Here is a 23,132-nt window from a genome sequence, read left to right as displayed (position 1 = left end):
AAAACAATATAATATCAATTTAATTATAAACCTACCAATTATTTAGAATTGTTTCGCGAGAAAATCGTGGTAATTTCTGCGCATCTCGACTATGTTCAGAAGATTCCTTACCATATAGTGCTGCCAGTCAGGTGATTATCTACATGGCGAACAAAGATATACAAATAGTAGAATTTTTTGAGTTTGTGACTTTGAAACTTCAAAATTACAATTTATACCTACAGGATTTTGGCATTTTGGCACTCTAGTACTTTGAAATTTTAGGATTTTTGAACTTTGGGACTACAGAATTTTGAAATTTTTGAACTTTTGTCATGCTATAGCCAATCAGAATAAACCTGCGCAGTATAAGCGAAAACTCATTTGGCACTTTATGTACATTCTCTCTCAAAATAATACTTTTGACCCACGTGGTATAAACCTCGGAAAGTTTTCACAACCAATGAAAAGCTCTAAAACGATTCGCTACAAAATATAAAAGCTTTGTATGAAGACATGTGTGGTTGATAGTAGCGAATATAATTAATTGTACGAAGTGCAAATTTTATTTTATATAGAATTAGAATGAAAATAATTTAATACTTCGTGTTATAATTCAAATGTGTAAGCAGTCGATTTCATTCTGTATGTATATAGTTCATAATTTAATGGATGTGACGTTCAACTTTTAACCTTAATGTTTCAGGTTGTATTATAAACATTCAGTAATTAATAAACAATTACCATGGAAAACCAAAACGGTACAATGGTCAAAAGCAATAATCCTGCTCCAACAGTGGAACAGATTAATGCTGACCGAATAACTCAGGTATTTATTATAAATGATGCTGCTACTTTATCAATTTTGGACTTATATTATCTTTGGTAAAGAATAAAGATATTTATTTCAGCTTGCAAATAAATATTGGGCACCACACACAATGGATTCACATCTTCCTTTTAATCCTCAAATAGTAGAAGATATTTATGTTCAAGAGATATGTGCCTCTAAGTTTTCCATTCGAAGAATTATGATGCTAGAGTTTAGTCAATGTTTAGAAAACTTCCTGTGGCCAAACTATGATGCAAAAACTGCTACTCGTGCTCATACAATGTCCATTGTTGTTATGGTGAATGAAAAATTTCGAGAACGTGTGCAAGTTTGGGAAGCATTTGAAAAGAATCCAGAACATTTCCCAGAATTTTTCCAAAAAGTTTTGGAAGCATGTCTTGAAGAGAGTATAATGGACTTTGATTTAAAAGAACAGACTGCCTTGATTGTTTTTCTAAATCACTGCTTTAATTCTATGGAGGTATCATTAGTTCGAGAACAAGTAAAAAGGCTTGTATCTTTATCTATGTGGATTTCACTACAGCAAGGCCGTAGAGAATTAGAATTTAGAAAATATCCAAAATGGAGAAAATATTGGAAAGTGATAAGGAAGAAAGATAATCCTGAGTGTAAAGAAAGACTGGAATGGGATCGCAAATTCTTACACAGACTAATGATTAAATTTATGACAATACTAGAAACAATTTCAAAAGATGGTAAGATAAATCAGTATGTAATCAAATATTTTTTTACAGTCTTATAATTTGGTATCTTTTTCTTTATAGGGCCACTTTTATCTGATAAAGTGAGGTATTGTGAGAGGTTTCTCGAACTGATAATAGATTTGGAGGCCTTATTACCAACTAGACGTTTCTTTAATACTGTTATGGATGATTGCCACTTGGTAGTACGATGTCAGCTATCTAATTTGTTACATCGACCTGAAGGAGGATTGTTTGGTCAGGTAAGTTGTATTTTAAGTTCTTTAAGATAAATAAAAATATCTAATATACTTTAAAAGGGTATATTAAACTTGATTTTATGAAAATGACACATCATTTATACAAAAGTCAGATCTATACAAATATAAATACTAGATGAATATCCTAAAGGTAAAAAATCTAAAAGTTCATGTATTCTTGCCATGAAATGATGTATATGACAATACATAATGACAGCAATTATAAAATCTTATTTACATATACATTTTTTATAAATTTATTTTGCATCAATAAGTGCAAATTTTTGATAAGGCAGAAGTCATTTAGTTTCAAGGCACATAGAACCATAAACGCTAAATATTAAAATCAATATTTCAAGTTCCAATAGTTTTATGAATTCTTGTAATTAAATAAGGCTTTGTGCAATATCTTCTTGATATACTAAAATTCATACATATAGAATTATAGTCTTTTTTAATTTTTATAATTGTCATGCTTTTTGATATTAACTTCATGATATACTTAATACTGTTTATATAACTGATAATGCACTTCTTTGCATATGTCAGAATTAGAATTATGATCAGTTTAACTCATGTGGCTTGATATGTATATTTTAAGAGTATAAAATATGCAATAGGTAGAATCTTAATATCCCGCGTTAATGGCAATCATTTCTTCCCCCCAATCGAGCCCTTCAATGTTATCTTCAGAATTACAGCAATTGCACGTTTTACCAAGTAAAAATGTAACTCTTCTTTGTCCAAACACGCAAACATATAGTATAGAAATGGCTTGCAGAAGATTAATAACGATATGACAATATACAAGTGCGTTATAATTCAATCGTGACAGCAACAGCGATAACCAACCCATACTCATTATAGCAAACAAGAAAACGAACATCCTAAAGCTGTATTTCATTTTATGATGAATTCGACCATACGTGCTCATTCGTTTTATTCTATTCGCGGTCGTCAATACAAAAGATAGATCAATGATTATCGTAAACGCGATGGACGTGAATATCATGGAAATACCGAGCCAACCAATAGTTTCTTGCGGTGGATACAACGTTCCACCGATCGTGGGTTTATTAGTTTCTAAAGCAAAATGCGCAAAAATTGCTGTTCCCGCTATACAAACTGTTGAACCCCAAACGTACGAAGAATAATAACAGTATTTTCTGCCGTCAGTCACTCGTAGAAACACATTGCGTGAACGAAAAGTACTCCATACGTAATAACCCAAAGCGTTGAGCCAAAAAAATGCAGCAAGCAACGAGACATACATTACGGTATCTGCAAAAAAAAGAAATATAAATATTTTCGTAATAATCCAGTAGATTTAGGTAGAATATCTGAAATTAATGTTGCATCCATTTTTTTCTTTAATAGGAGGGAATATCATTTGTCCTTCGACAAGTTTTAATTCATTATTTGCATCGTAACTAAGAATATTGTATCGAATCACATCTCTTATCGTTATTCGTATATTTTGTTCACCGTATATATAACTCGAAGTGCAAAATGCGTGGTAGGAAACCTACTGAAATTAGCCATACCTTCCATTGACCATGCAATAAGATTGCATATCAAATAAAAAGTTACTAACGCACTCAGCGTCGCAGTCATCGTAAGACCGCATGCGCGTTACCTTTAGTTACGAAGTCCGCTAAACCAATCAGAGCCAACGTGCATATAGTGAATGAAAACTCATCTTTCGAGGCTAATATCCCCTCATAAATTCATGTAAAGAAATTATAAATAATTTTAGAGAATGCATTTCGTACCGGCAACCATAAAACTGACGTGATTGCCAAATTCCGTGAAGATTCGAACTGTAGAGGCACATTGACCGGCAATAAGGCACAGAGTCATACTAGTTATCATGTTTCCCACGAGATCACGCAGTTGCGGTAAGACGAAATAGACAACCGCAACGACTAGGTAACTGGCTATCGACATTGCGTGAAAAGTAGGATCAATTCCATGTTTCATTAAATAATTCGTATCAGTCCATCTGACAATTACGTTGGGCACACAAACCATAGCGTAGGTCGCTACCAATCGATCTCTGCTTAAAACTGCTTTATCAATGCAATAATGTCCGAACAAGTAGTCATGATGATTAGAAATCGTCTCGAGATCATCGTCATCGTCATCCTCTAATCCGTAAGCACCTTGATCGTAATTTCCCCTTGTCAAATGTGTGGTATAGTGTCGCAATACACCACTGGTCAATATCGCCAATCGATCTTCGCCCGATTGAGAATGGTAGACGTTCCATTGATGCTCGTTCGACTGACACTTCGGTCTTCCGATTTTCAATTGATAATTCGGCTTGATTGGCCTGCTTCTCGAAATACCGTTGACCTTCTCCTCCACGAACTCCGGCCGCCACTCCGTCTCGTTCGTTTCCGTCAATGGCGTGCACGTGTCGTCGACGAGAAGTTCCTCGGGCTCGCAACACTTCGCAACACTGATCAAATTCGATTTACCGTTGTTGCTGGCGAGAACAACACGGGGATGATTCGTCCCCAGTGTACCGACGATGATAAACAGCGTACTCACGAGATGATACATGTCATCGAATCGGCACTGTTGTCTCTCCGTTCCCGTGCATTGATTTGCATTCGTTAACCGTTTCTTTATGTTCGAATTAGCGTTGTTGGTGATCGATTTCCTGATGGCCACACCGGTTACTTCGAGGACGTTGTTATTCACTCTCGTTCATCGCACAACGGGCGATAGACTTTGCCGTGTTGTTCATCGCCGTACCTGCAAATGCCGCCAGCGGGTGCCCGCCTAGCAAGACCTACCCCTGCCATACCCGCCGCCATCGCATCCCATTCTCTGTTTCACTATCCTTCACTCTCTCCTTTTTACGCCTGCCCGTTTCCTCTCTTTTTCTCTCTTTTGTTTCCCTCCGACTAGTTTCATCGTTTTCCTTCTTCCCCTTCTACCCGTTACTCATCCTTACCTTTCTCGTTCGCTACACATGAATCTCTGCTGCCTTCTTTCGATGATTGTGTGTTTTTGCCACTAATGGATAGGTTAAATATCGCATAGAACAAAGACTCCAGAAGCGTGAAATTTTTTACTTTCGCACTCCAGAATTTTTTAATAAGTATTTTCGATTTTAAAATTTGGCGGGAATTGCGACATGAAAATATACAAAATATATGCTACTCTGTACTGCACAGAATTTTTTCGATATTTACGACGCTCCACATGTTTTCAACAGTTTACTTTATATTGGAGACTTCCGTCGGAAACCAACCACTCATCTTTCCTGTTTTCCCCAGTAACGTTAAAAACAGTGCACTCTGCGAAACGTCTATTGTGCCATATTTATAGCACGATTGTTTGCAGCACCCCGTTGGTTTATCTCCCGGTGCAAAATACACACATGACAAATTCGCAGGAATCGATTTTTTGTTTACACACGTTCTTTCGCGTATACATACATATTGCATCATCGTCTGATCCTTGAGACTTGAGACTATCACGTCTGTTCGCTTTTACTTTTCATAATTCAATTCAGAATAATTTAGCAGTCACAAAAAAAGTGTAAATATAAATTCGAAGAAATTCACTTGTATCTTGTACCATTTATACATTTATTTATACAGGGCATTTTATTATACAAATCTTCAATATACAAACGTTGATTTAACATAGAAAGTTAAAATCGGAGGAATACAATTAATTATATCGACATAACCTAATCTCTCGTATTTTTCAAAATCGATTATAAATTCTAGTAACACTTAAATGTAATTAGTTTGGTATCATATATATAAAATTCGACGTACGAAATTGTTCACGATTTGAAGTGGGAAAAGAAAGGTATTACGCCGTTGCTAAGCGTTAAAAAAAGTTTCGCGTTTCTCACTGTAACACGTTTCGCGTTACTTCAAATATTGATCAGTAACACGTCGGTGCACGCGTTCATCGATGCACAAAGCATCTCTTTGCATTCGTATGTCACACGTGCGATTCTCTGTGTTACTCACTGTAGCATTATTCACGGTAACGTGGGCAGGATGCGTTTCTTTGACGTACTCTCGTTTATCGCGTCTTCGTTGAGCAGTCTATTTGATTACTTACGCGTAATGCTTTGTTTAATGATCGCGACGGTTTCACGCAACTAATACCTTCTTTACCGACGTCTTTTCAAATGCAAATAATTTACATATAAATTACAATTTAATTATTACAATACAATTAATTTAATAAATTACAATACAATTTAAAATGCAGTGAAAAATGATTTTCAAGTGATGACAAATTATTGTCGATAGAAGATCGATAACGTCTATTCTGAAATAATACGAGAGATAATTGAAATTACCTGTGAAATAAATCATTGTTCAATGGCACCGTATCTGAGATAAGCGACACTTAAAAATCTTATTGTTCATATTTATTCTCCCTTTCTTTTCGTTCCCACATAATTATACGTCACGGGATAAAAATTTTTCCGTCTGATAAAAAAAGGAAAACAAAAAGAGTAGTGTCCGGTGTTTTGTAACGCTTCTTCGCACGACACGTGTATCGTTCACGGTACGCCGACTGTTTTGTATCTTTTTAATGATTAAAAGACGTCAGAGGCGCGTAATTTAAGGTGAATCGTTATGAAGCGATGCCGCATGAGTCGACTAGAACGAAAGTGCGACGCAAGCGTCTCGGCAGGAAAAAATAAAGCGATTAACCGTGCAATTGCGCTGAGTCGGAATCTTGAAAAAAATGAGAGATGCGTATTTTCTTTACCTAATCTATAGAAGACCGCGTAAATACACGATCAGTCACGTGACACATGATTCTTCTCTCGCTTTCTCGCTTATATTCATAGAGATTCTTGAATAATTATTTAGTCATAATTTCTGATTATCAGCTCCTCTTACGACTAGGCGAATTAACGAATTAATCCTAAACGAGAATATACATTTAATCTTATTTAAATACTTTCAGGCAAGCGTTGCACTTAAAAGTTTTCTGTGTCATGATGGCGGCGCTATCAATTATCGATACACTATCGATTTCTTAATGATATCTAATCATCGATAATATCGCTGAGACTGAAATAGAATCTAATGCGTAATTTTACGATTCAAATCCTAACCTAACTTTCATCATTCAAACTAACTGTAAATTTAATTTCGAACAATAATTTGAACAAAAAATATTTGAATAATAAAATACCAGGTTAGGAAAAACAAGTTCGAATAAAATTCTATTTCAGTCGAACTTGTTATCAATATTTATCGATGACGGTAGGTGATGATTCGAGGTTCGATAGTCATCAAATGTTTTAACAGGGATAATAAACGATGATGATTGTGCATATTTGTTATAATGATGCAAAAACTAACAGTCCTGCTGAGATAATTCGACTTCCTCTGGTAGCACCACGTCCTCGCATTCCTCGTCTTTGTAGGCTGTCCATGATTTTGGAAATCCAATTCCACAAGGTCGTTTTTTGGCCAATAATTTCCTGACGCGTTTTCGGGTGGCGACCAATAGCAGGAATATTATGAAACCTTGCAACGCGTTCAGGATGTCGGTCGGGATCCTTTAAAGTTCAGAATTAGAATTTAAAAATACAAGCATTGGAAGCGCAGTAGACAGAGCGTCTGAATATTCATAAGTCTCGAATTTATTCTTATCTTCGAAATATTATGGAATAATATTCGAACAATTATCAGATCACAAGCCGAAGTATTCGAACATAATTTAATAATTTCTGTCTGAAGACTTAAGATTCGAATACGATAAAATTTAATTCGAATTAGGTAAAAATTTGAAAGTTACCAGAAATTCTTAGAGCCATCCGCATACGAGAGTACCTCGAAGATCCAAGTGATGCCCATGACGAATATCAGCTTGACGTAAAGTAGAAACTTGAATCGAAGAGCTTTCAATTTACCGCCGTTGCATTCGCGGTACTGATGCCACAATCGCCAGCTCGTTAATCCCAGATAAATAACATTCAGCGCGAGTAAAATGGCAATTGGCCCGTAAAAATACACCCACATCTGTTTGGGCCCTGTAAAACAGATCGCATTCTGTAAACGATAGTTCTTCGAATAAACCGTAGACACGTGTGTTACGGGGAAAAGTTAAAAGGATAATTGTTTTGGGATATTGATCGTACCACTGAACCAACAGGTTTCTTCGCCGAAACCTGGCTTCAAGTGTCGTCCATCGATGTGATGCATTATCAATGCTACTATCAGGAAGCATGTCGGTCCACCGAATCCATACAAACAATAGATAATGAAAAGTGGCTTATCTCTCATAATGAAATGTCGAAACCTGTAACATTGAAATTGTGAAAGTACAGGGACAGTGTGAGCGACATCTCGAACTTACCACACGGTCCTCCAGATGTTGAACGACACGATGTTTAGCCAGAAAAAGACTGATATAAAGCCGAAATACAGAATGAATCCTAACGAGATACATAACACGTAATCTCCATCCACTTGCGCCCTCAAATTCTGAATGGAAAGAACGATGTAGCTGACCGCCAAGGACGAAACGGCAGCCATCATAGCCTTGTCTTGAATCTCCCTCAATTCTGGTAGTATCGCGTAGACGGCTATGGTGGCGATCAGGAACACAGCCGATATGGTGCTGAGTATGCAGAACAACGTGTGCTTCCATATCGATGAGTTGCTATAACTTTCTTCTTCGAAGCACACCAGAGCAACCTTGGTGTTGTTTCGGTTCGCAACGCAGAACCTAAATATCCAATCACATTAAATGTTTGTGATCATGAATTATATTGTGTGAAGCTGTTGTGCCATGATTTGGAGATGAGACATTTTTTGTTTTTAAAATCGTACAGTTCTTTCTTAAATTTTGGGAAGAATAGGATATGAGCTGTATATGAGATGTATGAGAATATTAGCTGTATATGAGATGTATAAGAATGTGAACTGTATATGAGATGTATAAGAATATGAACTGTATATGAGATGTATAAGAATATGAATTGTATATGAGATGTATAAGAATATGAACTGTATATGAGATGTATAAGAATATGGACTGTATATGAGATGTATAAGAACAAGAGTACTATCAAAGGTAAAAGAATCGATTGACTTCAATTTCCACAATAGTAGCAAGCGGTGTCCATGAAATGTTCCTAACTGTACATCAAGTGCAAACTTGTCAAGTTACGGGTAAACTTGTTCGTAGAATCGTTTACCTGTTTGCCGGGATTTTCCCATATTCCAAGTCGACAAATTGTAACCACGGTTTGCCGTATTCGTAGACCACGGTAAAATTGTCGTTAGCAAATTCCTCCGGATCTATCAGATAGCTGCCACGAGGACACCGGAGCTGAATCCGGGTACCATCGCTGCAGTTCGCAGAAGGCAACCACATCGAACCATTTGGACAACAATTGACGTCAACCGCGTGGCCCGTCGAGATTGTCCATGTTAGCAAACAGATCCATAATAATCCTGGAAGCGTGATTCTCTAATCAACATTCGATCGATTATCGTGCTTTCATTGGAATCAGATCGCCGATTAGATTAAAGCGAACACTCGAATCGATACCGTGATTCACGCGTGTTTTACGTTTCGTGTACTTTCTAGTCGATTTACCTACAGATTACAGGGTGTCTCATAACTGGTAGGTCCCTGAAATGGGGGGTAGACGCGATTCTGAATAAGATTTTCCTTCGCAAAAATGGGGTAGATACAGGTTAAGCGGTTAAATATTCACACCCTCAACTTCCAAATACAGGGTGTCTCGCAACTAGAATTGGGTGGTGGGGTTCGAGATTCTGAACAACTTTTCCCTTTGCAAAAATTCGCTCTGAAGCTTCGTTTTTGAATTATTAAGGAAAAACACGGACCAATCAGAGCGCGAGGATTACGCGCGCTCAGCCGCTAGGTTTGAAGCTGTCTTGCGTCTGCGCACGCAACCCGCGCTCGAGTGGTCCGCGTTTTTCCTTAATAATTCAAAAACGAAGCTTCAAATCGAATTTTTGCAAAGGGAAATTTTATTCAGAATCACGTCAGCTATCATTTCAGAGACCTACACTAGTTATGGACATTCTGTATGCAATTATTATTATATTATAGTGCATGTATATGTATACTATAAACATATACACTGTATACAAAGTATACATATACATATATTGGGACCTATATCATATATACTGTAGAATTCTAATACATATACAGTATAATATATACTAGAATTTCTCTCCTATATTAACGATATACAAAATTATTTTTAGTTCCCATATTTTCGAATTATCATCATATGTCGATAATAGCTCAACCAGAGCTTAACAAGATTAACACTGATTTTTTTCAAAAAAAGTTCATGACACTTGTAATTTTTCTGTGCGTTGTCTCACAAGGGGTAGATCTACGACCTTCGAGTGTAACATATTAACGGATAGAGGTAGAAATTAAGGTGCTGTTGATACGAGGGGGCGTTGATTTACCACGAGATCGTGTAGAATGAAACGGACTCATCCATGACACAGATATCACGGATTCTATAGCCGATAGTCTGCACATCGAAGGTTTATATCGCGTTTTATGTTACCAACAGCTTACATGGGATTTAACGAATAACGGCTTCGATTGTCCACGCTATTTCTAATATTTTATCTCTTTGATATCGGAATATGCGATACGGGTGTGTCAATCTAGTAGCAGAGAGCCTTTCAAGCTTTCTGGGTATTTTACTGGTTTTACTCGAAACATAAAATCCTTGTGTAAAGAGTAGTCGAACAAATTTTTGACAGTGATCAAATTTTAATAATGATGAAAATTAATTCGAAAAGCGATCAAAATTAATTTGAAAGTTATTCATAAAAATTATTTAAAACTCACTGAAACTTGTCATGGAGTTAACTGAAAATTGTCTCGAACTTGTCAGAGAATTAACTGAAAATTGACTCAAACTTGTCATAAAATCAACTGAAGAATTGACTCAAACTTCACACAAAATTAATCATAAACTGTCTCAAATTTCTCATAAGATTAATTCAAACTTTACAAAGTTAGCTGACCCAAATCATTAATACAAACAGTTCACACCATGAAACCCACATCCTAAAATTAGCACAAATCTAATTAAACTTTGAACACCCGAGCTATCAGAACTTCATATTTTGCAAGAATATTTCGGTAACATGACCCGGTTGAAATTTTTAATCGAGCGAATAATTAGTAACATTTTAAAGCTGCTAATTGCCAAATCTGATATACCGATCGACATTGCCGTTCGAAACTAATATCATTCGAAGTTTCACCATTTTCATTGAGAAACATTCGCCGAGATAAGTAGACAGAAATTGCTTATTAATTTAGTCGATCGCCGATAACGATGAATGCAAAGAAAACATGGATGCTCCAAAACAATTTCGCTCGAACTAAAACGGAACTGATGTAAATAATATATTTATAAAAAATGATTAACTCGTCGTGATAAGATAGGGAGTATTGCAAAAATATTGTTATTTTTTCCGTGTAATCAGTGCCGTATTAAACGTGTACCCATACGTTCAATTTTATTAAGCTTCCCGATATTTCCTCTCGAAATCATTTTCGAATTATTCGAACAAAAACTTTACAACCACGGTCGAAAGTTCACGAAGGCTTTACGGCTCATTTTACCATTCGATCATCTTAGGATTTTATTATCACGATAAAATGTGGACTATGAAACATTGTTGAACATTATTTCAGATACTGCAAAATACGTTTAGAAGCTCCGTTCATCGAAGACAGCTCGCAATCAATTGGCACACAGACATCTTTCAAGATCTTCTTTTTCCCCAGTAAATTATCTGTTAGAAATAGCTTGAATGTTCGGTGCAGTTGCTCGGCGTCTTTCAGGCTGAAATACTGATTGCATCACGCGAGGCACCCCGAAAGAAAAGTTTTCTGTGCTTATTTTTTTCGCCGGGCTGATTGACGTAGGCAGTACAAAAAATGTATCAAAGCCCGGTAAAAGGAATCGGTATTCATAGATGCGCTTTATGCTTTTTATTTTGTACGAAAAACAACGTTATCTCGGCCGATTATAAATTACGCGTATTACGCGATTGGGTAGGAATTTTAGAAATTACAAAGCGGCTTGAATGTACGGTGTTATTTTTCCTCGTTGCTTAAAATCTTGATGGAGATTTTGAAGCAGAAGTAACTCTTGTTATATTGCATTTTATCGGGGAACCTGGAGAATTCAGGGAATCTGGGGAATTTGGAGAATTCGGGGAATTTGGGAATTTTGGAAATCTAAGGAATTTGGAAAATTTGGGGGATTTGGGGAATCTAGGGAATTTGGGGATTCGGGGAATCTAGGGGATTTTGGGAATTGGGAGAAGTTAGGGATTTGGCGAATCTAGGGAATTTTAGAAATGGGGGGTTTGGGGATCTGGCGGATTTGGGGAATCTGAGAAATTTGGGGGATTTGGAAAATCTGAGAAATTTGGGGGATTTGGGGAATCTAGAGGATTTGGTGAATTTGGTGAACTAGGGAATTTGGAAATTTGGAAAATTGGAAAATTGAAAAATTGGAATTTGGAAATTTGGGAATTTGCGAATTTGGAAATTTGGTAATTTGGAAATTTGGAAATTTGGAAAATTTGGAAAATTGGAAAATTGGAAAATTGGAAAATTGGAATTTGGAAATTTGGGAATTTGGGAATTTGGGAATTTGCGAATTTGGAAATTTGGAAAATTTGGAAAATTGGAATTTGGGAATTTGGGAATTTGGGAATTTGGGAATTTGGAAATTCGGTAATTTGGAAATTTGGAAATATGGAAATTTGGTAATTTGGAAAATTTGGAAAATTGGAAAATTGGAATTTGGAAATTTGGGAATTTGGGAATTTGGGAATTTGCGAATTTGGAAATTCGGTAATTTGGAAATTTGGAAAATTTGGAAAATTTGGAAAATTGGAATGTGGAAATTTGGGAATTTGGAAATTCGGTAATTTGGAAATTTGGAAAATTTGGAAAATTGGAAAATTTGGTAATTTGGTAATTTGGTAATTTGACAATTTAGAAATTTGATAACTTCCCCATTTGAAAATTAGAAAACCCCTAAACTTGAGAATTAAAGAATCTAAAATGAATCGAAACTAATTCCGCAAGTGAACACATACTGCACCCGACATCCAACAAAAAGTATAACAAAAAGCGTCTAATAACGGTTTGTAAATATAACGTTGCTCTAGCAACACGTATGCAATTGAATGAATTGAATTGACGGACGTGTAAATGTCGAGATGTAATCGTGAAAAATAAAAGAACACACGAGAGGATGTACATATGCATGTGGCTGAATAGAAAAATGTGTGCAGGCATTGAGCATAAAGAGAGCATCTTGTTAACAGAAGCATCCCTTCTTCGCTTCAATTTGACCGTTTCATGATGCATATCTACACACAGTCTATGTTAAACTAGGTTACGAATTATCGTGATTAAATTGTGTTTCTTTTCAACGCTCGTCATTGTCGAAATAGTCGTACAAATTACTGTCAAGTCTTTTAACGTCGATAGAGTCATTTTGTGGTTGCAATTAGAGTTGTTAGGTGTTGAGGAGTTTTCGACGTAAATTTGGAGAATTTGGGGAATTTGGGGATTTGGGGATTTGGGGAATTTGGGGATTTGGGGAATTTAGGGAATTTGGGGAATTTGGAGATTTGGAGAATTTAGGGAATTTGGGGGATTTGGAGATTTGGAGATTTGGGGATTTGGGGATTTGGGAAATTTGGGGATTTGGGGAATTTAGGGAATTTGGAGATTTGGAGAATTTAGGGAATTTGGGGAATTTGGAGTTTTGGGGATTTGGAGATTTGGGAAATTTGGGGATTTGGGGAATTTAGGGAATTTAGGGAATTTGGAGATTTGGAGAATTTAGGGAATTTGGGGAATTTGGAGATTTGGAGAATTTAGGGAATTTGGGGAATTTGGAGTTTTGGGGATTTTTGAGATTTGGGGATTTGGGAAATTTGGGGATTTGGGGAATTTAGGGAATTTAGGGAATTTGGGAAATTTGGAGATTTGGAGAATTTAGGGAATTTGGGGAATTTGGGGAATTTGGAGATTTGGAGAATTTAGGGAATTTGTGAAATTTGGAGATTTGGAGAATTTAGGGAATTTGGGGATTTGGGGATTCGGGGATTTGGAAATTCGTGGATATAGAAATTTGGGGATATGGAAATTTGAGAAGTTGCAAATTCGTGAAGTTAGGAATTTGAAGACGTAGAAATTTGATAACGTGAAAACTTACGAATGTATATACTCATTAATCTTATTCACATATAAGACTTCAAACATTCGAACTAAAAATTGCATAAAACAATGTAATATGAATATTGATAGCACACCTAGACAACTAAAAAATTTATTACTACCATAAGAATCAGCACCTCTTTTTTAAGAGAAGAACCGGCTTCGCGATAACTAAATGACATTATGCATCCACGTTTCGTACTCTATAACAAAAGAATGCTCTTCAAGTTGATCTTCAGTCAATAATACGTCATATATTAAGCATTCTGATGACCTTTCGAACCGTTTTCGATTTTATATTATTATCCCATTTCCCCGTTTCAATTCCCAAAGGTGCATATGTATGCAATGCGATAAAAAAATATCTTTCCCAACCGTAGAGTTTATATTAAGCTTGGTTTTAAAATAAGAATTAAACACTGACAAACAAAATATATATTCTTATAATCACCTGTTGTTAACTGGGCGTTACAAAGGTCATTAGGAAATTTGATTTTAATGGAAATCGTTATTGATGTGTCATCGTAAACGTGCATTTAAACACGAGAGATATAAATGAAATATTATGAGAAACGGTTCTAAATATATTGTGAAATGTTTGCATTAGGTGTCTTAGTAGGGGATCTAGGGTTTTAGGGTTCTGGGGATATGAAAATTTGGGAATTTGGAGATTTGGGAATTTGAGGATTTGGAAATTTGGGAATTTGAGGATTTGGAAATTTGGGAATTTGAGGATTTGGAATTTTGGGAAATTGAGGATTTGGAATTTTGGAGATTTGGGAATTTGGGAATTTGAGGATTTGGAATTTTGGAGATTTGGAAATTTGGAAATTTGGAAATTTGGAAATTTGGAAATTTGGGAATTTGGAAATTTGGGAATTTGAAAATTTGAGAATTTGGGAATTTGGGGATTTGGGAATTTGGGAATTTGGGAAGTTGGGAAGTTGGGAATTTGGGAATTTGGAAATTTGGAAATTTGGGAATTTGGGAATTTGGAAATTTGGGAATTTGAAAATTTGAGAATTTGGGAATTTGGGGATTTGGGAATTTGGGAAGTTGGGAAGTTGGGAATTTGGGAATTTGGAAATTTGGAAATTTGGGAATTTGGGAATTTGGAAATTTGGAAATTTGGAGATTTGGAAATTTGGAAATTTGGAAATTTGGAAATTTGGAAATTTGGAAATTTGGAAATTTGGAAATTTGGGAATTCGGGAATTTGAGGATTTGGAATTTTGGAGATTTGGGAATTTGGAGAATTTGGAAAATTATTGGAATTTGGGGAATCTGGGGAAATTGGGGGATTTGGAGGATTTGGAAATTAAGAGATTTGGAAATTTGGGGAATTTGGGGAATCTGGAGAATTCCGGGAATTTGGGGAATCTAGGGAATTGGGAAAATTATTGGAATTTGGGGAATCTAGGAAATTTGGAAAATTAGTGGAATTTAGGGAATCTGGGGAATTTTGGGGATTTGGGATATAGGGAATTTTGCGGATTTGGGAATTTGGAGAATCTAGAGAATTTGTGGGATTTAGAAAATCCACAAATCTTGGGGATCTGGGATCTAGGGAATTTGGGTGATCTACGTCCCTACAAAATATCATGAATCTGCCACATAGTTATCTAATAAAATATATTGTCTCAAAAATACAGCAACATATAGAAATCTACTGATTTACAAGTATACATCCTCATGTATAACACTTTTCATTTTCATATTCCAAATACAAATCTTGCGAATCTATATTTAAACTTACTAAATATTCAACTCGAAAACATTGAATAGTCGAACTATCCCCAGCTCCGTTCATCACTTTTCTATCATTTAGTGTTGTTTTCAATCACTAACCTAAAGACCGAAAGCAAACCGACCAAAAAGGGATTCGAACGTCAGTTTTACCCACCTTTGACTGGCAACGTGCCCAAGTACCTGCTGCTGATCACGTCCAACGACATTATCTCCGATGTTTGTTACCGCATTTCACAAGACAAGTTTGTTTTCAACGAATTTCGACGAACAATCACATCAATCACCGGTGGTTTACACCGTCATATGATGGGAATAATTAGACGAATAAATCAATGAATAATTCATTTGCAAATTCTGATCGAATATTAAATCACTGCAAAATTTCACTGTATCTCTTTTTACAATTCAAAATTCTAATACTTTTCTTTCACTCTGAACTTCAAACGCTATCACGAACCGATTGCGAGCTACTAGCTCTGGAGTCACCTTTTATCCTCCGTTCAACCTTCGTTTGAGAAACGACGAATAAATCGTGAATGATGCACGTTGACACACTTGCGCTTCGCGTGGAACTGAAACAATCGTGGATAAAGCATTGATGATGAACTACCCGTTCAGAGATAGCAACGATCCTCTCCCACTGTGTCGCGTTTCTGGCTCACGGTTCACCACGGCCATGTTATATACTATGTCTTTTTTATCTCTTTACGAGGGGACCGCATTCTCGTTGAACGGATTCACGCATGATTCCTTCACCCTGTTTCTCACTGGGGTTCCGATCTGCTTCGAACCTAAATAATCTTCAAACTATCAATCTTTTTATTTCAACAAAGCCGTTTAAAAACATTTCACTGCACTGATTGTCTTCTAATTGCAACTGGTTTTGCAATTCATTACTCATGACTTTGTTCAGTCATATCGATAAATTAGATATTGATGTTATACATAATTTTGTCGTTCAAATTATTCTTAAAATTTAGAGGTAGAATACCTTGATAGAATGCCATTTTAGGTCAAATTGGAAGAATAATATTTTAATGATATTATCAGTGTATCAATAAGATGTAGTATAACGATGTGCCCCTAACATTGCCCTAACATTCTTCAGTCATATCGATAAATTATCGAGATATGATGTTACGTATAATTTTGTCGTTCAAATTGTTCTTAAAATTTAGAGGTAGAATACCTTGATAGAATACCATTTTAGGTTAAATTTGAATAATAGTATTTTAACGATATTATCAGTGTATCAATAAAATATATATAACAATAAACAATGCCTCTAATATTGCCCTAACATGTCCCTAACACCTCGAGTATCCTTCCAAAATGAATAAACAAAAATAGAATATACTCCGCCATGATTTACTCCTAATCTTTAATGAAGTAGAATTTCGAAACCAAAACAGCGTTAATTCAGTCTCATTTAATAATCGTTACGCTCCAAATATAGGCAGATAAATTTTGCGATGAAATTTCGCAACGATCAGTTGAGTGTTATTCGTTAAGGTGAAGATTGAAATAAACCTAATCGAGTAACCTTGCTTACTCTATGAGATGAAATTGAGTAATTGCGTAACCTTGATTAACAACGACTTTATTTTACTTTGATTAGTCAGACTAATGATACACGACTTGCACTTCGACTTAAATTCTCGCCACGAAGAATCATTCGTGCCTTGCAAAATAATTCTTAAAAAGTTAATAAACAGGTTTTAAAATGCTACGTGGTTAGCTATTAGATGCGTCAAAACTATTAAACCAGTATCATAACGCATACAAATTGTACGCGAGGAAGTATGTGGAAGATAAAGTACAACATTACGGAAATCATTGATAGATAAACTACGATAACTTGTTACTCATAATGTTTCAGTACTTTGCATACTGGTTAATGTTTGAATTATTGTTTGCAGTTGCTGGAGATGTTGAAGTTTTACGCCAGGTTTGAAATTAATGAAGAAAGCGGGGACCCTCTTACGGATCATGATATGACACAGTTGCATTACACCAAAATCACTTCTCTTCAGGTATAACACAGTTTGGAATTCTGTCGAAATTGCGGGGGTGAAGCTTGTGTGGGAGAGGGGGGTTGCGTTTCGTGTCGATTTTTATGTAATCGGGCTAATATTTGTTTATATGTAATTATTAAATGAGTTGGTAGGGATGCCTATATGTAGTGATATGGGTACGGTAGAAGTCTCACTATGTGACTCTTTTTTATACCACATTGTCCAGATTCATATATACTTACATCCCTACATTTTGCTAGCTTTCCATATTCTTGGATTTCTACAGTTTCATATCTCCACATTCACAGATCTCCATATTTTCAGAACTCCACATCCCCAGATCTACACATCCTCAGGTCTTCACATCTCTAGATTCCCACATTCCCAGATTCCCACATCTCTAAATCTCCACATCCCCAGATCCTCAGATTCCCAGATTCCCACATCCCTAGATCTCCACATCCCCAAATCCTCACATCCTCAAATCCCCACATCCCCAAATCCTCACATCTCCAGATTCCCACATTCCCAGATTCCCATATCCCTAAATCTCCACATCTCCAGATTCCCACATTCCCAGATTCCCATATTCCTAAGTCTCCACATCCCCAAATCCTCACATCCCCAAATCCTCACATCTCCAAATCCTCACATCCCTAAATCCTCACATCCCCAAATCCTTACATCCCCAAATCCTCACATCTCCAGATCTCCAAATCCCCAAATCCTCACATCCCCAAATCCCCACATCCTCACATCCTCACATTTCCAGATCTCCAAATCCCCATATCCTCTAAACCCCACCAACCCTAGATCCCCACATCCCCAGAACATCAGATCTCCCTACACTCAACCAGCAATAAAATTAGTTAAGTTTGCATAACCCTTTCACACTCTCATGCAGTTCCATGCAAGGTCATATAGCGAGACTACACTGTACATGCACATGATTACCCTATGTCACATGTGAAGTCATCGACATTGTCGTTAGGGTAGGCCTTCACATACTAAAGCCAAAGGAATAAGAAAGTATAAACCAAGAAATAAAATTCAAACTATGCGCAGAAAGCAGTTTTCGCGAAGTTCCCAGACTTGAGGAGTTTTGCACTGGCAAATGTGGCGAGTGTCGACACGAGGGAGGCTCTTTACAAACATTTCGTTTTGCTCAGGTAATATTAATCGTTGTTTATATCTTTTAAAATCATTTTGCATATATTGAATATGTTTCGCTTTCAGTCAGGAGAAGTTGAGATCCATAGCTAGTTATCTCAGCTTGGTACCATCTGAAGAACGAGAGAAAGAGGAGAATTGGTATCGTTACGATGTGGAGTTTCTTCAGGAGTTATTGGTAAGTAACGAGTGAAATCTAATGATGTAGATTTGTCGAGTAATGGATAAAAATTTCAGATTTCTCGGCATGAGCGTAGAGCGTCTCAGTTGGAGGAGCTGAATGAGATGCCACTTTATCCGACAGAGGAAATTATTTGGAACGAAAGTATCGTGCCCACAGAGTACTTCTCTGGCGAAGGATGTTTAGCATTGCCGAAGTTAAATTTACAGTTTCTTACTTTGCATGATTATTTGTTGAGGAACTTCAATCTTTTTCGACTTGAATCTACCTGTACGTATAAATACTTTGAATATGTAGAATGCAAAAATATATTTATATAGTTAAAGAATAGTATCAATTATTTATTGTAGATGAAATACGCCAGGATATAGAGGATGCTGTGAGCAGGTTGAGTCCATGGTACGTCATTTTTTCGAAGAAGAACCTTATCCTTCTAGTTTAGATTCGTATAGAGGTATTAATTATTTTTTAATGTAGGCGTGCCGAAGATGGAGGTGTTTATTTCGGTGGCTGGGCTAGAATGGCTCAGCCGATCACGCAGTTCGCTGTAGTTGAAGTAGCGAAACCTAATATTGGAGAGAAAAGACCATCCCGAGTTCGCGCTGATGTCACTATAAATTTGAGCGTTCGCAAAGAAATAAAGTCCGAATGGGAGAACCTTCGTAAACACGATGTCTGTTTTTTAATCACGGTGAAGCCTCAGAACCCGATTGGTATACTATTATTAATTACATCACGTAGATCTTACTTGTGCAATTAAAACTATGATGATGTAATACATTTACATGTACAGGTACAAAATATAGTCACAAACTACCTTTCGTTCCACAAGTTGGATTGACTACGGTTCGAGGATGTGAAGTCGAAGGTATGCTAGATTCAAACGGTAGAGTAATCGAAGATGGTCCTGAACCACGGCCGATCTTGCCTGGCGATACTCGAACATATAGGGTGTGGTTGGATTCCAATCAATACAGAATCGATATGGACAATGCTAGTCACGGCGGTGAAGATGTGTACGAGAGCTTTAATATTATAATGAGGCGTAAGCCGAAAGAGAATAATTTCAAAGCAGTATTAGAGACCATAAGAGAACTCATGAATACGGAATGCGTTGTTCCTGATTGGCTCCATGATATTATTCTTGGGTATGGTGATCCTGGAGCAGCCCGCTATTCAAGGTATGTTATCTTATACAAAACTAATTAAATTACTGGCTAATATATATTTTTATTGTACAGGATGTCAAATGAAATTCCAACAATGGACTTTAACGACACATTCCTCGACATAGATCACTTAAGATCTAGTTTCCCTCAACATGAAATTGAAATTTCTACTGATGATGAAGCAAAATTGGTGCGACCATTCCGTTTAACGTTCGAAGATGTGCTAGCTAAACATAATAATGAGCCCATCAGAAAAGTGATCAGAGTCGAACCTCATGTACCGCCTAGTCGAGGTCCTTACAAAGCTAATGAGCCTAAGAAGTATGTAAAGAATTATTTTTTATGAAATAAAGATTTCATATCTCTTTAATGTCATTTTATAATTATGTTACAGGAATCAAATTCCTTTCACACCGACACAAGTTGAAGCTATTCGTGCTGGCATGCAACCAGGATTAACGCTCGTTGTTGGTCCACCTGGTACAGGAAAGACTGATGTTGCTGTTCAGATCATTTCTAATCTTTATCACAACTTCCCCAATCAAAGGACGCTTATAGTTACACACTCGAATCAGGCACTTAATCAGCTGTTTGAAAAAATTATGGCGCTTGATATCGATGAAAGACATTTATTACGTCTAGGTCACGGAGAAGAAGCGTTAGAGACTGAAAAAGATTTCAGTAGATATGGTAGAGTTAACTATGTCTTAGCTAAACGTTTGGATCTGTTAATGGAAGTTCAAAGATTACAGGTTTGTAATTTGTAATGTAGCCAGTATCCTGCGTATCCTCCTTTTTTGAATGCATGTAAAAATTTGCTTTTAGGAGTCATTAAATGTAAAAGGTGATGTGGCATATACATGTGAAACAGCGGGACACTTTTTTATGTATCAAATATTAGCAAGGTGGGAACGGTTTGAAACCAGAATTAAACAAAGACTAGGAAATAACCCACCTCCTGCTTACATTATCGATGAGGAATTTCCGTTTCACAAATTTTTCGACAATGCGCCAAAGCCATTATTTAAACGTAATACGTTTGAAGAAGATCTCGAAATAGCACGAAGTTGTTTCCGGTAAATTTATATAAATGTGATATTGTATGTAACGAAGCACATTTTTTATTAAATTTTAATTAAATATGTTTGCAGGTATATTGAACGGATTTTCGCTCAATTAGAAGAATTTAGAGCTTTCGAATTATTAAGATCTGGTTTGGACAGATCAAAATATTTATTAGTTAAAGAAGCTAAAGTTATTGCTATGACGTGTACTCATGCTGCACTTAAAAGACGTGAACTCGTAGATATGGGATTTAAATATGATAATATTCTTATGGAAGAATCTGCACAAATTTTAGAAATAGAAACTTTTATACCATTGTTGCTACAGAATCCACAAGATGGATATAACAGATTGAAACGTTGGATAATGATAGGAGATCACCATCAGCTTCCACCAGTCATTAAAAACATGGCCTTTCAAAAGTATTCAAACATGGAACAATCCCTTTTTGCAAGATTCGTCCGGTTGGGTGTCCCCACAGTTGACCTTGATGGTCAAGGTCGTGCAAGACCTAGCATCTGTAATCTCTATAATTGGAGATACAAAAAATTAGGCAATCTAACACATGTGGAAAAGAGTTCAGAGTATCTTGTGGCAAACGCTGGATTTCTCTATGACTTTCAGCTTATCAATGTGGAAGATTTCAACGGAGTCGGAGAAAGCGAACCCAGTGCTTACTTTTATCAAAATCTTGCTGAGGCTGAATATTGCGTAGCTGTATTCATGTACATGCGTCTTCTTGGTTATCCAGCTGACAAGATCAGTATATTGACAACGTACAACGGACAAAAACATTTAATAAGAGACGTAATAAATATAAGATGTGCCAGTAATCCTTTGATAGGTCGACCGAACAAAGTAACGACAGTTGACAAATACCAGGGTCAACAAAATGATTATATATTGTTATCTCTCGTAAAAACTCGTGCTGTAGGTCACTTAAGGGATGCACGCCGTTTAGTGGTTGCTATGTCAAGAGCACGTCTCGGTCTTTATGTTTTTGCAAGAGTATCTCTCTTTAAGAACTGTTTTGAATTAACACCTGCATTTGCTCAACTAATGCAACGACCACTAAAGTTGCAACTTCTTCCACAAGAACATTATCCCACTGAAAGACTCAACGATGAAATTCCATCTACTCCACCAATGGAAATTGAAGATATGCCACATATGGCTAAATTTGTCTATGATTATTACATAGAAAAAGTTAGTGGTATGAAAGTAAGTTCACATTTTTTCATATCTATTTAGATCATGACTGATCAGCAGATAATTATCGAATCTTTAATCATGAATTACAGGAATCACAAAAGGCGTGGCAGAAACCAGGCATGGTACAACAACCCAATAGTCCAAATCATAAAGTGCCTGTTCATCCAGGAGCTGACGACGACACAGACGACGAAGAATTTAATCAACCAGATGATGAACAGTCGACTGTCAAACCAGAAAATATAGAACCAAAATTTGAATTAATAAAAAATTTAGTAGAAGACCCAGTTTCAGAAAGCGAAGACAATGATCGTTAAAAATGAACTCGTACGTTCATAAATAAGTATGGATAGTAATAAGCGAATGTTTTTACGGAAAATAACCATCTTTTTATTACAATCATATTTATTGTACAGTAACACGATATTGAATTATATTGTAATAGAATCAAAAGATATTTGTATTCTGTATATGTATTAAAAATAATATTACATTATAATTTATATATCATGTATTGTATATATATATCATT

The 23,132-nt window shown here is 36.2% G+C and overlaps 3 protein-coding genes across 6 annotated transcripts; 1 reads left to right on the top strand and 2 right to left on the bottom strand.

The window, feature by feature from the left end:
• The first annotated feature begins 159 nt into the window (after positions 1 to 159).
• On the top strand, positions 160 to 23,105 carry LOC100882375 (RNA helicase aquarius). Of its 2 annotated transcripts, XM_003705148.3 has the most exons (16): positions 160 to 603; positions 686 to 808; positions 891 to 1,527; positions 1,597 to 1,775; positions 17,708 to 17,821; positions 18,869 to 18,972; positions 19,040 to 19,151; positions 19,211 to 19,424; positions 19,505 to 19,553; positions 19,632 to 19,867; positions 19,948 to 20,335; positions 20,396 to 20,644; positions 20,718 to 21,075; positions 21,149 to 21,399; positions 21,475 to 22,609; positions 22,690 to 23,105. In XM_003705148.3, exons 2-16 carry the CDS (start codon positions 725 to 727, stop codon positions 22,915 to 22,917), a joined length of 4,338 nt encoding a protein of 1,445 aa, XP_003705196.2. In that variant the 5' UTR covers positions 160 to 603; positions 686 to 724; the 3' UTR covers positions 22,918 to 23,105. The 2 variants fall into 2 exon arrangements, with proteins under 2 accessions (XP_003705196.2, XP_012145202.2); XM_012289812.2 differs by lacking the exon at positions 160 to 603 and having other exon boundaries at positions 695 to 808; positions 871 to 1,527.
• Positions 1,822 to 4,585, bottom strand: mthl5 (G-protein coupled receptor Mth-like 5). Of its 2 annotated transcripts, XM_012289811.2 has the most exons (3): positions 4,326 to 4,585; positions 3,545 to 4,233; positions 1,822 to 3,053 (listed from the first exon to the last, which is right to left on the bottom strand). In XM_012289811.2, the coding sequence occupies exons 1-3, from the start codon at positions 4,385 to 4,387 to the stop codon at positions 2,401 to 2,403; spliced, it is 1,404 nt and encodes a 467-aa protein (XP_012145201.1). In that variant the 5' UTR covers positions 4,388 to 4,585; the 3' UTR covers positions 1,822 to 2,400. The 2 variants fall into 2 exon arrangements, with proteins under 2 accessions (XP_012145201.1, XP_012145200.1); XM_012289810.2 differs by having other exon boundaries at positions 3,545 to 4,580.
• Positions 5,351 to 16,445, bottom strand: LOC105663031 (G-protein coupled receptor Mth2). 2 transcript variants are annotated; one of them, XM_012289807.2, is made up of 6 exons: positions 15,943 to 16,445; positions 8,974 to 9,232; positions 8,130 to 8,501; positions 7,912 to 8,072; positions 7,569 to 7,803; positions 5,351 to 7,329 (listed from the first exon to the last, which is right to left on the bottom strand). In XM_012289807.2, exons 1-6 carry the CDS (start codon positions 15,992 to 15,994, stop codon positions 7,125 to 7,127), a joined length of 1,284 nt encoding a protein of 427 aa, XP_012145197.1. In that variant the 5' UTR covers positions 15,995 to 16,445; the 3' UTR covers positions 5,351 to 7,124. The 2 variants fall into 2 exon arrangements, with proteins under 2 accessions (XP_012145197.1, XP_012145198.1); XM_012289808.2 differs by having other exon boundaries at positions 8,974 to 9,248; positions 15,943 to 16,444.
• Positions 23,106 to 23,132: the final 27 nt, after the last annotated feature.

This window comes from Megachile rotundata, chromosome 10 (genome assembly GCF_050947335.1).
Source record: "Megachile rotundata isolate GNS110a chromosome 10, iyMegRotu1, whole genome shotgun sequence".
Taxonomy (NCBI): Eukaryota; Metazoa; Arthropoda; class Insecta; order Hymenoptera; family Megachilidae; genus Megachile; species Megachile rotundata.
The sequence above is the reverse complement of the archived record's forward strand: the minus strand, read 5'-3'. Positions and strand labels throughout refer to the sequence as shown.